The 12,534-nt window shown below is 37.8% G+C and overlaps 1 protein-coding gene across 9 annotated transcripts in view; it reads right to left on the bottom strand.

Annotated features, from left to right (window-relative positions):
- Window positions 1-12,534, bottom strand: part of LOC120311809 — a 113,816-nt gene that overhangs the window by 15,176 nt on the left and 86,106 nt on the right. For all 9 annotated transcript variants that reach the window (XM_039351801.1, XM_039351809.1, XM_039351828.1 and 6 more), the window contains 3 exons: window positions 8,379-8,542; window positions 4,962-5,035; window positions 9-121 (listed from right to left, as the gene is read on the bottom strand). In XM_039351801.1, the coding sequence (XP_039207735.1) occupies window positions 9-121; window positions 4,962-5,035; window positions 8,379-8,542 (351 nt within the window). The remainder of the gene's footprint in view (window positions 1-8; window positions 122-4,961; window positions 5,036-8,378; window positions 8,543-12,534) is intronic.

Here is a 12,534-nt window from a genome sequence, read left to right as displayed (position 1 = left end):
TTACTTACCTACGCTTCTTTTACAAACCCAGGTAGCCGAGGATGAACAACTACCAGATTCAAAAGTACCTTCCAGTTTCATTCGGGTGCAGATAAAATGAACTTGTTTATAGGAATCTTTACTACAATTTAGAAGTACAAGATAAACATGGATGAGCTATGTTTAAGGAGAAGTAGGTTAAAAATGAAATAATATTTATTAAAGAACACCAAAATAAATTCAGTAAGACTGAAGCACATTTGCAGCACAAAATACAGTAATGGATTTTTTAGTTTTTTAAGTTTCCTTTTTATGTTGAAATCTGGCATCATGTTGATTTTAAATTTCATATAAAAAGTGATTTTAGTGATTTTAAAGTTTATATATTTAGTGCAATACAATCTATCTGAAACTCTTTGACCAAATACAGACTGGAGACATGCTACTGATGTGTGAATTCTCTTATATTTAATGAACCAATTAACACAGTAAAATTGCAAAAGCACTTTCCTATGGAAAATTAATATAATTAATTTCAAATGAGGCAATTTATATTATTTATTAAATAAAACAATGAAAAGAGCCTAACACATATCACATATTTAAATTAAGTTTGCTATTGACATATTTCTAAAATGGTGCAAGATTTTTTTTAAAAAAAAAACCTCTTTAACTACAGCTGTTCAACCAGTCATCTATGAATAAACATACACAGAAAACTATACTTGTGCACAACTCCATTTGTAATCTTCTAGAGCAGCAGACCCCAATCTTTTTGGCACCAGGGATTGGTTCCATGGAGAGAGGTTTTTTCACAGACCTGAGGAGGCATGGTTTCATGTGCTGCCTGCATCCCGCAGATGGGGCATGTTGCGGACCGATGCAGGTCCACAGACCGGGAGTTGGGGACCCCTGTTCTAGAGCCTACAGAATTGTTTAGTAGAAGACCTACCATAATACCCATAAAATTCTTTCCCTTCCTAAAATTAATAGAACAGATCTGAAGGAAGTCATCTATTTTCACTTTAATCTAAGAAGACTAAAAAGGTGGCAAATTTGTAGAAATTTACAGCTAGCAACTTGAAGACCTGTAATAACAATTAAATAATAGTTCTTCATTGTATTCTCCATGATTTATATGCACAGCTGAGAACATGATTCTTAGCTGGATAAGACCTGATTGTTTTAAAGCAGACATGTCAAACTCGCGACATCATGAGATGTCACACAACATATCGGGACGGTTTTGCCATTACTGGCAATGGGGTGGGTGTGGCTTCTGGATGATGAATCCGGCCCACAGGCCAGCAGTTTGACACCTCTGTTTTAAAATAACTAAACAGAGAATAATCTGATTGTTTTAAAGTAACCAAACAGAGAATAACCTTTTCTCAGATTTCATCTCTATGGGAATAAAAGACAGCATCCTTTAGAAAGTCTTGTAAGGCATTTGAGAAGCCAGGATTAAAATAAACTAATGTTGTATAGTTCAGTTAAAGCATGTGAATACAACAGACATTCAAATAATGTACTGATGTTTTCAATACTACTGTATTAAGGAGCTGGGAAAAATAGTAAACGCTAATACATTTTGACTTAAATTGAAAGGTTTTGGAAGAAAGAGTAGTTTTCGAAAAAAGGAAAAGTATGAATGGTAAATAGGCTGAAGCAAAATCTCCTGTACAGTATGCTCAGCTGCTCCTTTTTACAGGGAAAACCTTTTGACATAACTCTGCAGATGATTTAGAAATGACAAGGCATCTTGAAGTGGACATAACCCAAAACTCAATATAAACTTATAACTCAAAAGACTATGGAAGCCTTTTTACAGATTAGGGAAACTTAAACTTATGGATCAAGTAGTTAAAAGTGGCAGTAGGAAATCTGTGCCATCAGATTTGCAAGATTCTGTAAATGTAGCCTTACAATAAATTAAAATTAATTCAGCTAAATTCAAAGGATTTTTAGGGGTTATTTTTATCTTACTGCACTAAATTATACAGCTGTTGAACAGATGAATCTGCATTGGTATCAATGGTTGCAACAGATGGCTTTTTGTAGAATTATTCTTATTATCAAAATAATATATATATAATTTATTTTATTTTGCAGTCACAGACCAAAATGCAAGTACAACAAAAGAAAACACAAGAAAAATATAATCACAAACAATTAACACCAGAAGCCTTGGCTAAAGGGAATTACAATGTTCTCCTCTAATAGTTACAGCTCTTAAAATAAATTTAGAAACCTGAGAAGTAATATAGGAGGAGCCATCCCCTAGACAATGTAAAACCAAATTACTAACATTAGAACCAGAGGGATCAATTCCAAGGAGAGGCAATAATTTAATTCTGGCTGTATTATACATAGGGCAGTATAGTAAGACATGCTCCACAGTTTCAGCTTCAGCTCTGTCACAGGGGCATAGTCACTTACTAAACGGGAGCCTCTTGAATTGCCCGTCGAGTAGTGCTGAGGGCAAGACACTGAAACGGGCGAGAGGAAAAAACTCTTCTATACTTGGGGATGGTTAGAGTATAGAAATAAGAAGCCATTCTCAATCCATAATTATTAGAATGGCTAAAGATCAAAGGGGAGCAGGTTTTGTTGGCTCTGGCTCTTAAGTATTGCAAATCTATGTCCACAAGCCATTGGACTACCCTAAATTGGGCGTCCTTAAGACCATAATCTCCCAGAGCATCCCCCATAAAACCTAGCAAGTGTACTTTCTTCGTCAGCTCCCGCTCCCAACGAGAAGTATGAGAATCAGCAAACACCAGGGAGAGGTAGCTACTAGGGGCTGCCGAAAAGAGCACCCGAAACCACCATTTGAAGGTGTTAATCCACACCATGCATTTGACTGAACGAATGCCCAGTTCCAGGTACATCAAAGCAAATCCAACACAGGGAGGAAGATCCAGACATTTCCTAAGAAAAACAGCCTGGGTATTTTCAATACAATCCTTGAAGCCTCGTATCCATATGGGAATTCCATAAAGAGTTTGGGCTAGGGTTTTGGCTTGATATATATGCAGAGCAGAAGGAATAAACTGGCCTCCTTGGGTAAAAAAAAATCTTATAATCTGTTGATGACTACAGGAGGCTGAATTCAGCACCTGGGTTCGATGATTAGTCCAAGCACCAGTATTCTGAAATTGAATACCTAAATACTTAAAATGGAAAACCTGCCTAACAACATTATCATTGATATCCCAGTTGTATAATTTCCGGGCTCTAGAGAATATCAATACTTTGGATTTGTCATAATTAATAGACAAATAGTTCTCAGCATAGTAGGACCCAAATGCAAAAAGTAATCTTTTTAGACCGAGCCTTGATTGTGATAGAAGGACCGCATCGTCAGCATAAAGAAGAGGCGGAATCTTCATATTTAACAACTTTGGAGCATGGGACTCAATGTTTTCAATATAAGAGGCCAGGATGGATAAGAATAAATTAAACAGAAGAGGGGCCAGGAAACAACCCTGCCTAACTCCGTTCTCAATCGGGATAGGATTTGAAAGTTCTCCCTGCAAGCCGCACCTAACCTGGCTAGAGGTCTGATTATACAAAGATCTGATTAAAAACAAAAGACGTCTGTCAATAGAACTTTTGTGCAATTTTGACCACAACAGTTCCCTAGGGATTGAGTCAAACACTGCCTTTAAATCAATAAAAGCAGTAAAGAGTCTGCCACCTGGTGTAATAACGTATTTATCAACCAGGTGTGCTAGGACAAAACAGTGGTCCAATGTGGCACAGCCCGCTTTAAACCCAATCTGCTGTGCACCAATAATGTTAGACTCCTCAACCCAAGAGAGGAGTCTACGTTGAAGATATTTAGCATACAATTTCCCAATGATGAAAAGCAGGCTTACAGGGCGATAATTGGCAGGGTTGTTCCTGTTTCCTCGTTTAAAAACTGGAATAATAATTGCTAGACTCCAAGAGATAGGAATTCTACCAGAGGAATTAATATGGGTAAAGAGTGTTGCCAAAAGAGGAATCCACTCAGGATTAGATTTTAGCAAAATGGGGGGTATAGCATCGGGGCCAGGGGCTTTGCCTGACTTAAGTTCTGAGATAAGCTCAGCAATTTCAGCATGAGTCACGGGTTGCCATATAGGAATTGCAAGAGGCAGTTGTGATCCAAGCTCGGTTGAAATTATTGAAGCCTGAAAGATTGACAAAAAATGATTTTCCCAATCTCTGTTAGAAATACAGCAGAGAGGGAGTTCTGTTAGAAATACAGCAGAGAGGGAGAGAGCTGGCAACAATTTGCCAAAATAGTCAGGTGTTCTTCTGCTGGATAGAGAAGTAAATCCCACTTCTCTCTCTCTTTAGCCCTCTTTTTCTTAAAAATTAGCCCTTTATACTCCCACTTCAGGCGGTAATAGTCCTCTGTGGGCGTTTGTCCCCACGGTTACAGTAAAGCAAATAAACCCGGTTAATCTGGTTCCTAAGCATCAGACATTCTTTATCAAACCAGGAATTGCTTCTTAAGTGATATGGACCCTTGGCCTACAATCAGCTCCTAGCTCCCTTTGAACACTATTAATTAGTGATTCAAAGGCCAAGATTGTCTCTGAGCCACTACTTGTTAGAACCTGATTATAAAGGCTAAGACATTCCGGAGATGATAAAAAGGAGTGGAACTTTCTTTCGGTATTAGAAGACCATTTGATCCTCTTTATATAGAAGGCCACATGGGGATCCAATATCTGGGGGCCAAAAAATTAATAATAGAGGATGCTTTTATAAGATATCCAGATTTTATATCCAGCTCCAGGAGTTTAAGGAGGCCCTTCCTTTATTAAATGTTATTCCAAGAACAAGCCTATGAGGCAGGTTAAGCTGAGAAGCTTAAAGTAATCTACTGAGTTTGTGAAGCTGAAATTAATTTTTCCTGGTCTTAGTCCTTCATCACAAATGTAAACCTGCCAGCATTCCATTAGCAAAACAATTATAATTACTCTTACCTATTTGGCATATCCTCTTCTTGTAATTCAGGGTCAATCCATATTTCATTCTTTAACATAGTAGTTAGCCATTCCTGCAGATTAAGTTATTTCTATTACAAATAATCTGCATAGCATTAGCATGACTTCAACTCTCCACTCTCAGCAAAAACTGGCTGAAATTATGCAGATCAAGGAGATATACAAGTACACAGAGATAATATAGATAAGAATTTACTGAAAGCAAACATTTATTTATTTTTTAGAAAATGTAAAAATATATACAATTATCAATCTTTTATTATATCTGATAATCCTCAACTGTAAATACCAAGTATTCTCTTATCTCAGTGTTAGAAGATGGCTTTGGAAAAAAAACAGATCTATTTTTAAAGAACTGGTAAAGGGATGTTAAGATTTATTATACTTATTAAAAGGAATTTTCTCTGTTATGCAAGTCATCCCCATCACAACTTTCAGAGTGATAATCATGACCAGCCTGGATGGAAAAGGCAGTGGAACTAGCAATTGGAACTTGGAGAAAAAACATAAAAGGTGCTTGTTCTCTTTTTTTATTTTAAGAGGGTCTTTTGCTAATCTCTGTCTGTCTGTTTCCTCCCCCCTCTCTCCCTCCCTCCCTCCCCCTCTCTCTCTCTTTCACACACACACACACATACACACTAGTTTTTAATTGTGAGCTTAGATTAAAGATGTGTTCATTTATCTAAATTATTTTTAATCTCATCATGATTTGAAACAATTGTCAAATGAATTAGTTGTAATATAGCATGCATTTCCTCCCGGAAGGTATTTGCCTTGTCTTGAAGTATTACTCCTGCAGATCTCTGATGTTGCAGGCTGAGAGCTTCAGAAAAGAATCTTGGGTGTGGTTTCCTACCACTTTTAGTTAGGTATGCAAGATCCATTTTATCTCCCCCCTCCACATAATCTTTCACAGGTACCATAGTCCCTGTATATTAGTCTTATCCAACCAAGCAATCTTAAGGTCTAAACAACTAAGTCTTATATAGTTCTTATCTTTATGCATGGCCTTTATAGTCCAATGCATTTCCAATTATCAATCCACCACTAAAAGCAATATTTTCTAATGGTTCTTCTGCTCAGGGGTCCTACAATTATCAATCAGCCAAAGTTTGCAGTCCAAAAAGTTCAACCACCCAAGAGCAATTCAGGAGCTTCTCCCCTAGAAGAATAGCCAAAAGTCAAGGTTTTTCTTTCTTTGTAAACTATTCTTAAGCCTAAAAATCACAGTTCAGTAAGTGTTTATAATCCAAGGACGTCAGCAATTTTTATAATAATTGTAGTTCTCACTCTGTAGTAGATAGCCCAGTGTATTTTTTCTCTTCTGTTCCCAGCTGTTCTCTGTTTATCTGAGAGTCATTGAGGATCAAAGGAACAGGTTGTTATCTGTTTCTGGGCATCTTGCCAATTTCTGAGTCAAAGCAGCTATAATTTTATACTCTAATCCACCACTAGATGTCAATAACTGTTCATTTTCCAACTTTTAAAATAGAAAATTTTCTTGTAATTTCATCAATACTCTTTCAAAGGGAAGGTCTTAGCAATTTCCATAATTTTTCAGGTTTTTCCAGATTATAGCTTTATATTAAATTCCATTTCAATATGTTTCTGTTCCTCATAAAAATTAGAGCCACTTCTGTGTATGGAAGAGTGGGGCAATCACCTTCCTTCTCACTTTGGGAGGATTTTTGCTTCTTGGGGATCTTTTCTAGGAAATCAGTTGCAAGATAGTAAAGATCAATAGTCTCACTCAGACACATTGTTCACAATCTGTTCTAGCTTTTGGACTTCAGCTGCTGGTACCTTGGACTAGTCACCGAGGTGCAGCTAGCCTTTCTCCTGTCGGTTTGGAAGGCTTCCCCCGGATCAAACGGATCAACCACTGCCTTTCCGTGATTAACGGGGACCCCTCCTTCTTCATCACCTCTCAAGAGTGACTTTAGACCCATTTAGGGTTCTCTGGCAGGATGAAATCAGCTGTGGGATGCAGAGCCCCACAATCCCTCAGCCGTATCACTACAACGCAAGACCCTATGTTGAGCAACATCCTAATGATGCATATTCCAAGAAATATATACTCCAAGATAAAGAGGAATTTATCCTCAGGATGCTTATAAATTCATTTCTGCTCTATTAGGGTCCCATCAATTTGCCATTTATGTGTATGATACAGTCCACCATGAAATTTATAAAAATATTACTTTACATCAATGCATATGCCCATATGGGAATGGCTTTGTGGAGTCCCTGAATCACATGCTCTTCTTTTGCATAGGCAATTGCAGATGACATTCATCTATCCTGTTCTGAAGAAATATCTTGGCAGAAAGTAAAAAGTTTGTCACTTCTGTCTAACCAAGACATCAATGCATCCTCTAAGGTTAGTTGATTCTGTGCCTCTATTATATTTGTCTCACTTATATCTGAAGAATAGTATTAATCTTACAAATGAAGGCAGATATACGTGTCGCAGGATAATGTTACAGGATTCAACCTGAGTCGATCTCTAGGACCAAAGGTTTTGTCTTCTGAGCTTTTAGACTTGTGCTTTAGCTCATCCTTACGGAACTTCTCTCTGAGGATGGGCTCCAGCATGAGTCCAAAAGTTCAGAAGATAAAACCTCTGCTCTGGTGACTGACTCAGATTAAATCCTGCAGTATTAATCTCAGTGATTGCCATTATTGTTGGTGGTGGTTGCATAGTCAGCCAGATACTTAGACTTGATTTTTGCATTTTTATTCACCTATTCAGACCTTCCCAAGGACCTGGGATAGGGAGATGCTGTTTGATAGTGTTAAAGGTATTGTTGCAGAATGTAAATTGTTCCAAGTCAAGCTACCTTTTGCAATTGACTGATGGTGATTTTGTCAGTGCTGATGGTATTTAAGTGGTCTCCAATTGTTTTGAGATTGTACCTATTGAAGGTGTCTATTACTGTTGGTGCTATCTTTGCTTTCTATTATTTTTATTTATTTTATGCTATGCTTACTTTTTATTTGCATCTATATATTTGAGGTTTATCTATTTCTGTGTATATTTAATATACTCTTGAGTTTTCTGGCTATAAAGATTGTTAAGAATACTTTTATTCTGAAACTTGTACTTATATGCTTCTACTTCCTGTAAAGTTCTTGATGTCTTGTTCCTACAAGAGATTAAGACCCTCATAGTTTATTAGGTCAGCCTAATTCAATCTCCCAAGCAGATGGGATTAATTAAGGAAGCTGTAAAAGAGTTCCCTATTTATCCCATGGGGAGGGCTCATTATTGCTGATAGCTCTACTTTCTTCCCAAAAAAATTCACTGTATTTAACACGTCTGTTATTCTAGAAGTAATATAATCATTTATACAATCTAGAAATGCCCTTCCAGTTGTACATCCAAGGGCACATTACCTTTTCCTCATTTCTTGGTTGTGGTAGTAGTTTAGTTTCATGATAAGCCATGCAGAAATTTTTTGCTTCTTCCCATTTCAAGAGTTTTGTTGGTTCTACATAATAACAACTGTTATTCCAATACCACCATCCAGGATCTTTTGGACATCTAAGATGAATTACATCTGAAAAATAAACAGCTATGGTATATTTAAACAACTAAGCAATAAGGCAAGATTTACAGAGTTTTGTTGCTGTTGTTTTATAAATACTAGTATAATAAATTGTCCTTAACCACCCAGTAACACTATAAAATTTGGCCTCTGATAACTCAACAATAACGTCATAACTGAAACAAGTCAGCTTTCAGCTTTTAAAAAATATTTTTGTTTTAAGTTAACCAATGTCATTATACGATCAGTGTAGAGGATTTAATTCCTTTAAACTGGAAATCAGGAAATCTATCTTGAAAGCTAGAAAACCTCATACATGGAAGACCCCAGGAGTTTAATTACAATTGGGGCTAATCTATGTGATGAATTGCTTCACAGTGGTAATTTATAGGTATCTTGTATTTCATGTTTAAAATCAGATGGAAGTAATTCTTGTTAAACAATTCCCCATATGTAATAGCATAGCATTTTGTTTTCTTATATACAGAAATTAGAGTGTTTTAAATTATTTCTGATGAGTTGTTCTTGAGTAAATCAGTTTTTGAATCTGTACCTAGTTTGCCATGAGATTGCTCATTTGAAGAGAATATTTGTAGCTCAGGGTTGAACTGTGGGGTCCTTGGTGCTCTCTAAGCTCGGCAATACCAGCAAGCTCAGAAAGCACCAAGGATCCCATTGCTCCTTTGCTACTGAATTCTACAAACAAGTTTCCTAAAAGAAAATAGTTATTTTTCTCAAAGTATCTTATTCCTACTAAAATTTGGACATACAATTTTTACTATCCTTCAATTCTTCATGAATCCCAGTTTGCAAACCTTAAATTATTCTCAAAATCTTTATACATTGATTTCATTTCAACCATTATTCATTTCAAAGCTTGTTGGAGAATAACATAGAATAATTAAGGAAACAAATGGATCATTGGACAAAAATCCAGTAAGTTTTCCATCATTCCAGGACTCATGCCTTCTTGTCCACTAGCTTAAAGGTAGAATTGAAGTGGAAGGGATGCAGTTTTCTTAGCTTCATGAGGCATTTAAGTGAGAAGTCAATTCAGACTTTTCATTTAAAACACAAATGGTTGAAATTATAACACTTCAAACACATTACATGAAGAGCTAATTCTTTGAAACAGTCTACAAAACTGAGAGAGATGAAAGGAAAGGGAAGAAGATAACTAGGAGCAAAGGGCATGAACTCTATTACAGAGATAATGGGTTCATCAGTCAAAGACTTGATGGACCAGGTTGGGGACAGATCATGTCTATATAGTTGCTAAGAGTAAACACTGACTTAACGACAACACCAAGCTGGCAGGAATAGCCAACACTCCAGAAGACAGGCTTAGGATACAGGAGGATCTGGACAGACTTGAACACTGGACACAAAATGAAATTCAATGGTGAAAAAAGTAAGGTTCTACATTTAGGCAAGAAAAACCAAATGCACAGGAATAGTATAGGGGATACCTTGCTCTAACTGCTGCGCCGAGGTGGCGCAGCAGTTAGAGTGCAGTACTGCAGGCCACTTTAGCTGACTGTGTTCAGCAGGTCAGCGGTTCAAATCTCACTGGCTCAAGGTTGACTCAGCCTTCCATCCTTCCGGGGTAGGTAAAATGAGGATCCAGATTGTTGGGGGTAATGTAAAATATATATATACATTGCTTACTGGTGTACACCACTTAGAGAGTGCTTGCACTTAAAGCGGTATATAAGTCTAATAAATAAATAAATAAATAGTAGTAGTAGTAGTAGTAACTGTGAGAAGGATCTCGGAGTCCTGGTGGACAATCACTTAAATATGACCCAGCAGTGTTCTGCAGCTGCCAAAAAAGCCAACACAGTGCTAGGCTGCATTAACAAAGGGATAGAATCAAGATCACGTATCAAGGGATAGAATCAAGATCACGTATCAAGTATTAATACCACTTTACAATGCTTGATAAGGCCACACTTGGAATACTGCATCCAGTTTTGGTCACCGCAATGTAAAAAAGATGTTGAGAAAGAGTACAGAGAACAGCAACAAAGATGATTAGGGGACTGGAAGCTAAAACATATAAGGAACGGTTGCTGGAATTGGGTATGTATAGTTTAACTAAGAAGAACAAGGGGGGGACATGACAGCAGTGTTCCAATACCTCAGGGGCTGCCACAAAGAAGAGGGAGTCAAGCTATTCTCCAAAGCACCTGAAGGCAGGACAAGAAGCAACGGATAGAAACTAATCAAGAGAGAAGCAACCTAGAACTAAGGAGAAACTTCCTGACAGTTAGAACAATTAACCAGTGGAACAACCTGCCTCCAGAAGCGGTGAATGCTCCAATACTGGAAGTTTTTAAAAAGAAATTGGACAGCCATTTGTCCAAAATAGTATAGGGTTACCTGCTTGAGCAGGGGTTTAGACCTGATGACCTCCAAGGTCCCTTCCAATTTTTTTTATTATTATTATTATTATTACGATGTTTCAAGTCAGTGAATCAATCATCTCAAAGCACATTATTTCTTATTGCACTAGAGAATAGACAAATAAGTCTGGAGTCGTTATTGATCTATCCATTTCAGCCGATTCAAAAGATTCAGTAAAATTCAGTAAGTTCTCCATCACTCCAGGACTCATGCCTCCTTATCCACTAGATTAGAGGTAGATTTGAGGTGGAAGGATGCAGCTTTGTGAGGCATTTTGTAGCCTTCAGTGGTTAATAGGTTATTGTATTTGGATCATTAAAGTCAACTAGTAACTAACTTACTACCAAACTGGTTACTGAAATGAAATTCTCCACAGGGGAGAAAGGAAAAACTATTGACTATTGAGTTCGTTTGTTGCACCAGTTGCGACCCTACCTGGACCGAGAGGCTCTCCTTACAGTCACTCATGCCCTTGTCACCTCACGTTTGGACTACTGCAACGCGCTCTACATGGGGCTATCCTTGAAAAGTATTCGGAGACTACAGTTGGTCCAGAATGCAGCCGCGCGAGTGATAGTGGGTGCTCCTCGGTACACCCACGTTACACCTATCCTCCGTGAGCTGCACTGGTTGCCTATTGGTCTCTGGGTCCAATTCAAGGTGTTGGTTATTACCTTTAAAGCTCTATATGGCTCAGGGCCAGGCTATTTGCGAGACCGCCTACTACCTCATAGTTCCCTTCATCTGATTAGATCCCACAGGCTGGGCCTCCTTCAGATCCCGTCGGCCAAGCAGTGCCATTTGGCGGGGCCGCGGGGGAGGGCTTTCTCTGTGATGGCGCCCACGTCTTGGAACCAGCTCCCCCCGGAGATTAGGACCCGCTCCCGTCCTGTTGGTTTTCCGTAAGCTGCTTAAGACCTGGCTTTTCCGGCAGGCCTGGGGTTTATAAAATCTGACCCCTGGGTGACTGTTATTGTACTGTTTGTTCTGTTAAGTTATGTTGTGTTTTTATTGTTAGCCGCCCGGAGTCCTGTGGGAGTGGGGCAGTCTATAAATTTTAATAAATAAATAAATAAATTCTTCCTTAGTCATACTTTGGTGCAGATTTTAGAGTTCTGATAAACTGGAATATCACAATAATACTAAAATAAAACATCACACTGGGTATTTTTCAGCAATGCCCACTGTACATTAAACTGGATACCCGGAGAGTTTCTATGAAAAGTATCTAATACAAATCTGAAGTATGCAAAAATATGGGGTGAGAGTGGGAACAGTGACTGCTCAGAGCAAATAATACTATTCCAGGTCCTTAAGAAAGACTCAGTAGGTGGACAAAAATGCCAAATCCAGTCTGAATATTTGGGTGACTGTGCAACAAAAATAATAATCAAAAGTATAAGAAACTTTCAGACTCTTAAAGTGATAGAAGTGAAGGATGATAAAATGATTTTTTCTTAAAAAAAAACAGATATTTTTCAATAAAATTATTTATTTTTATTCTGTCTATTTATTTATGTTTGTGTGTCCATGTCAAGCCAAGGTGTTGAGTGTTACTGACTCCTATTCTCTCCCAACAACCCTGTGAGGTTGGGCTG

The sequence above is a fragment of the Crotalus tigris genome, unplaced genomic scaffold, assembly GCF_016545835.1.
Source record: "Crotalus tigris isolate CLP2741 ecotype Arizona unplaced genomic scaffold, ASM1654583v1 scf7180000017568.12009008, whole genome shotgun sequence".
NCBI classification, from domain to species: Eukaryota; Metazoa; Chordata; class Lepidosauria; order Squamata; family Viperidae; genus Crotalus; species Crotalus tigris.
This window is presented reverse-complemented; position numbering and strand designations above follow the sequence as displayed.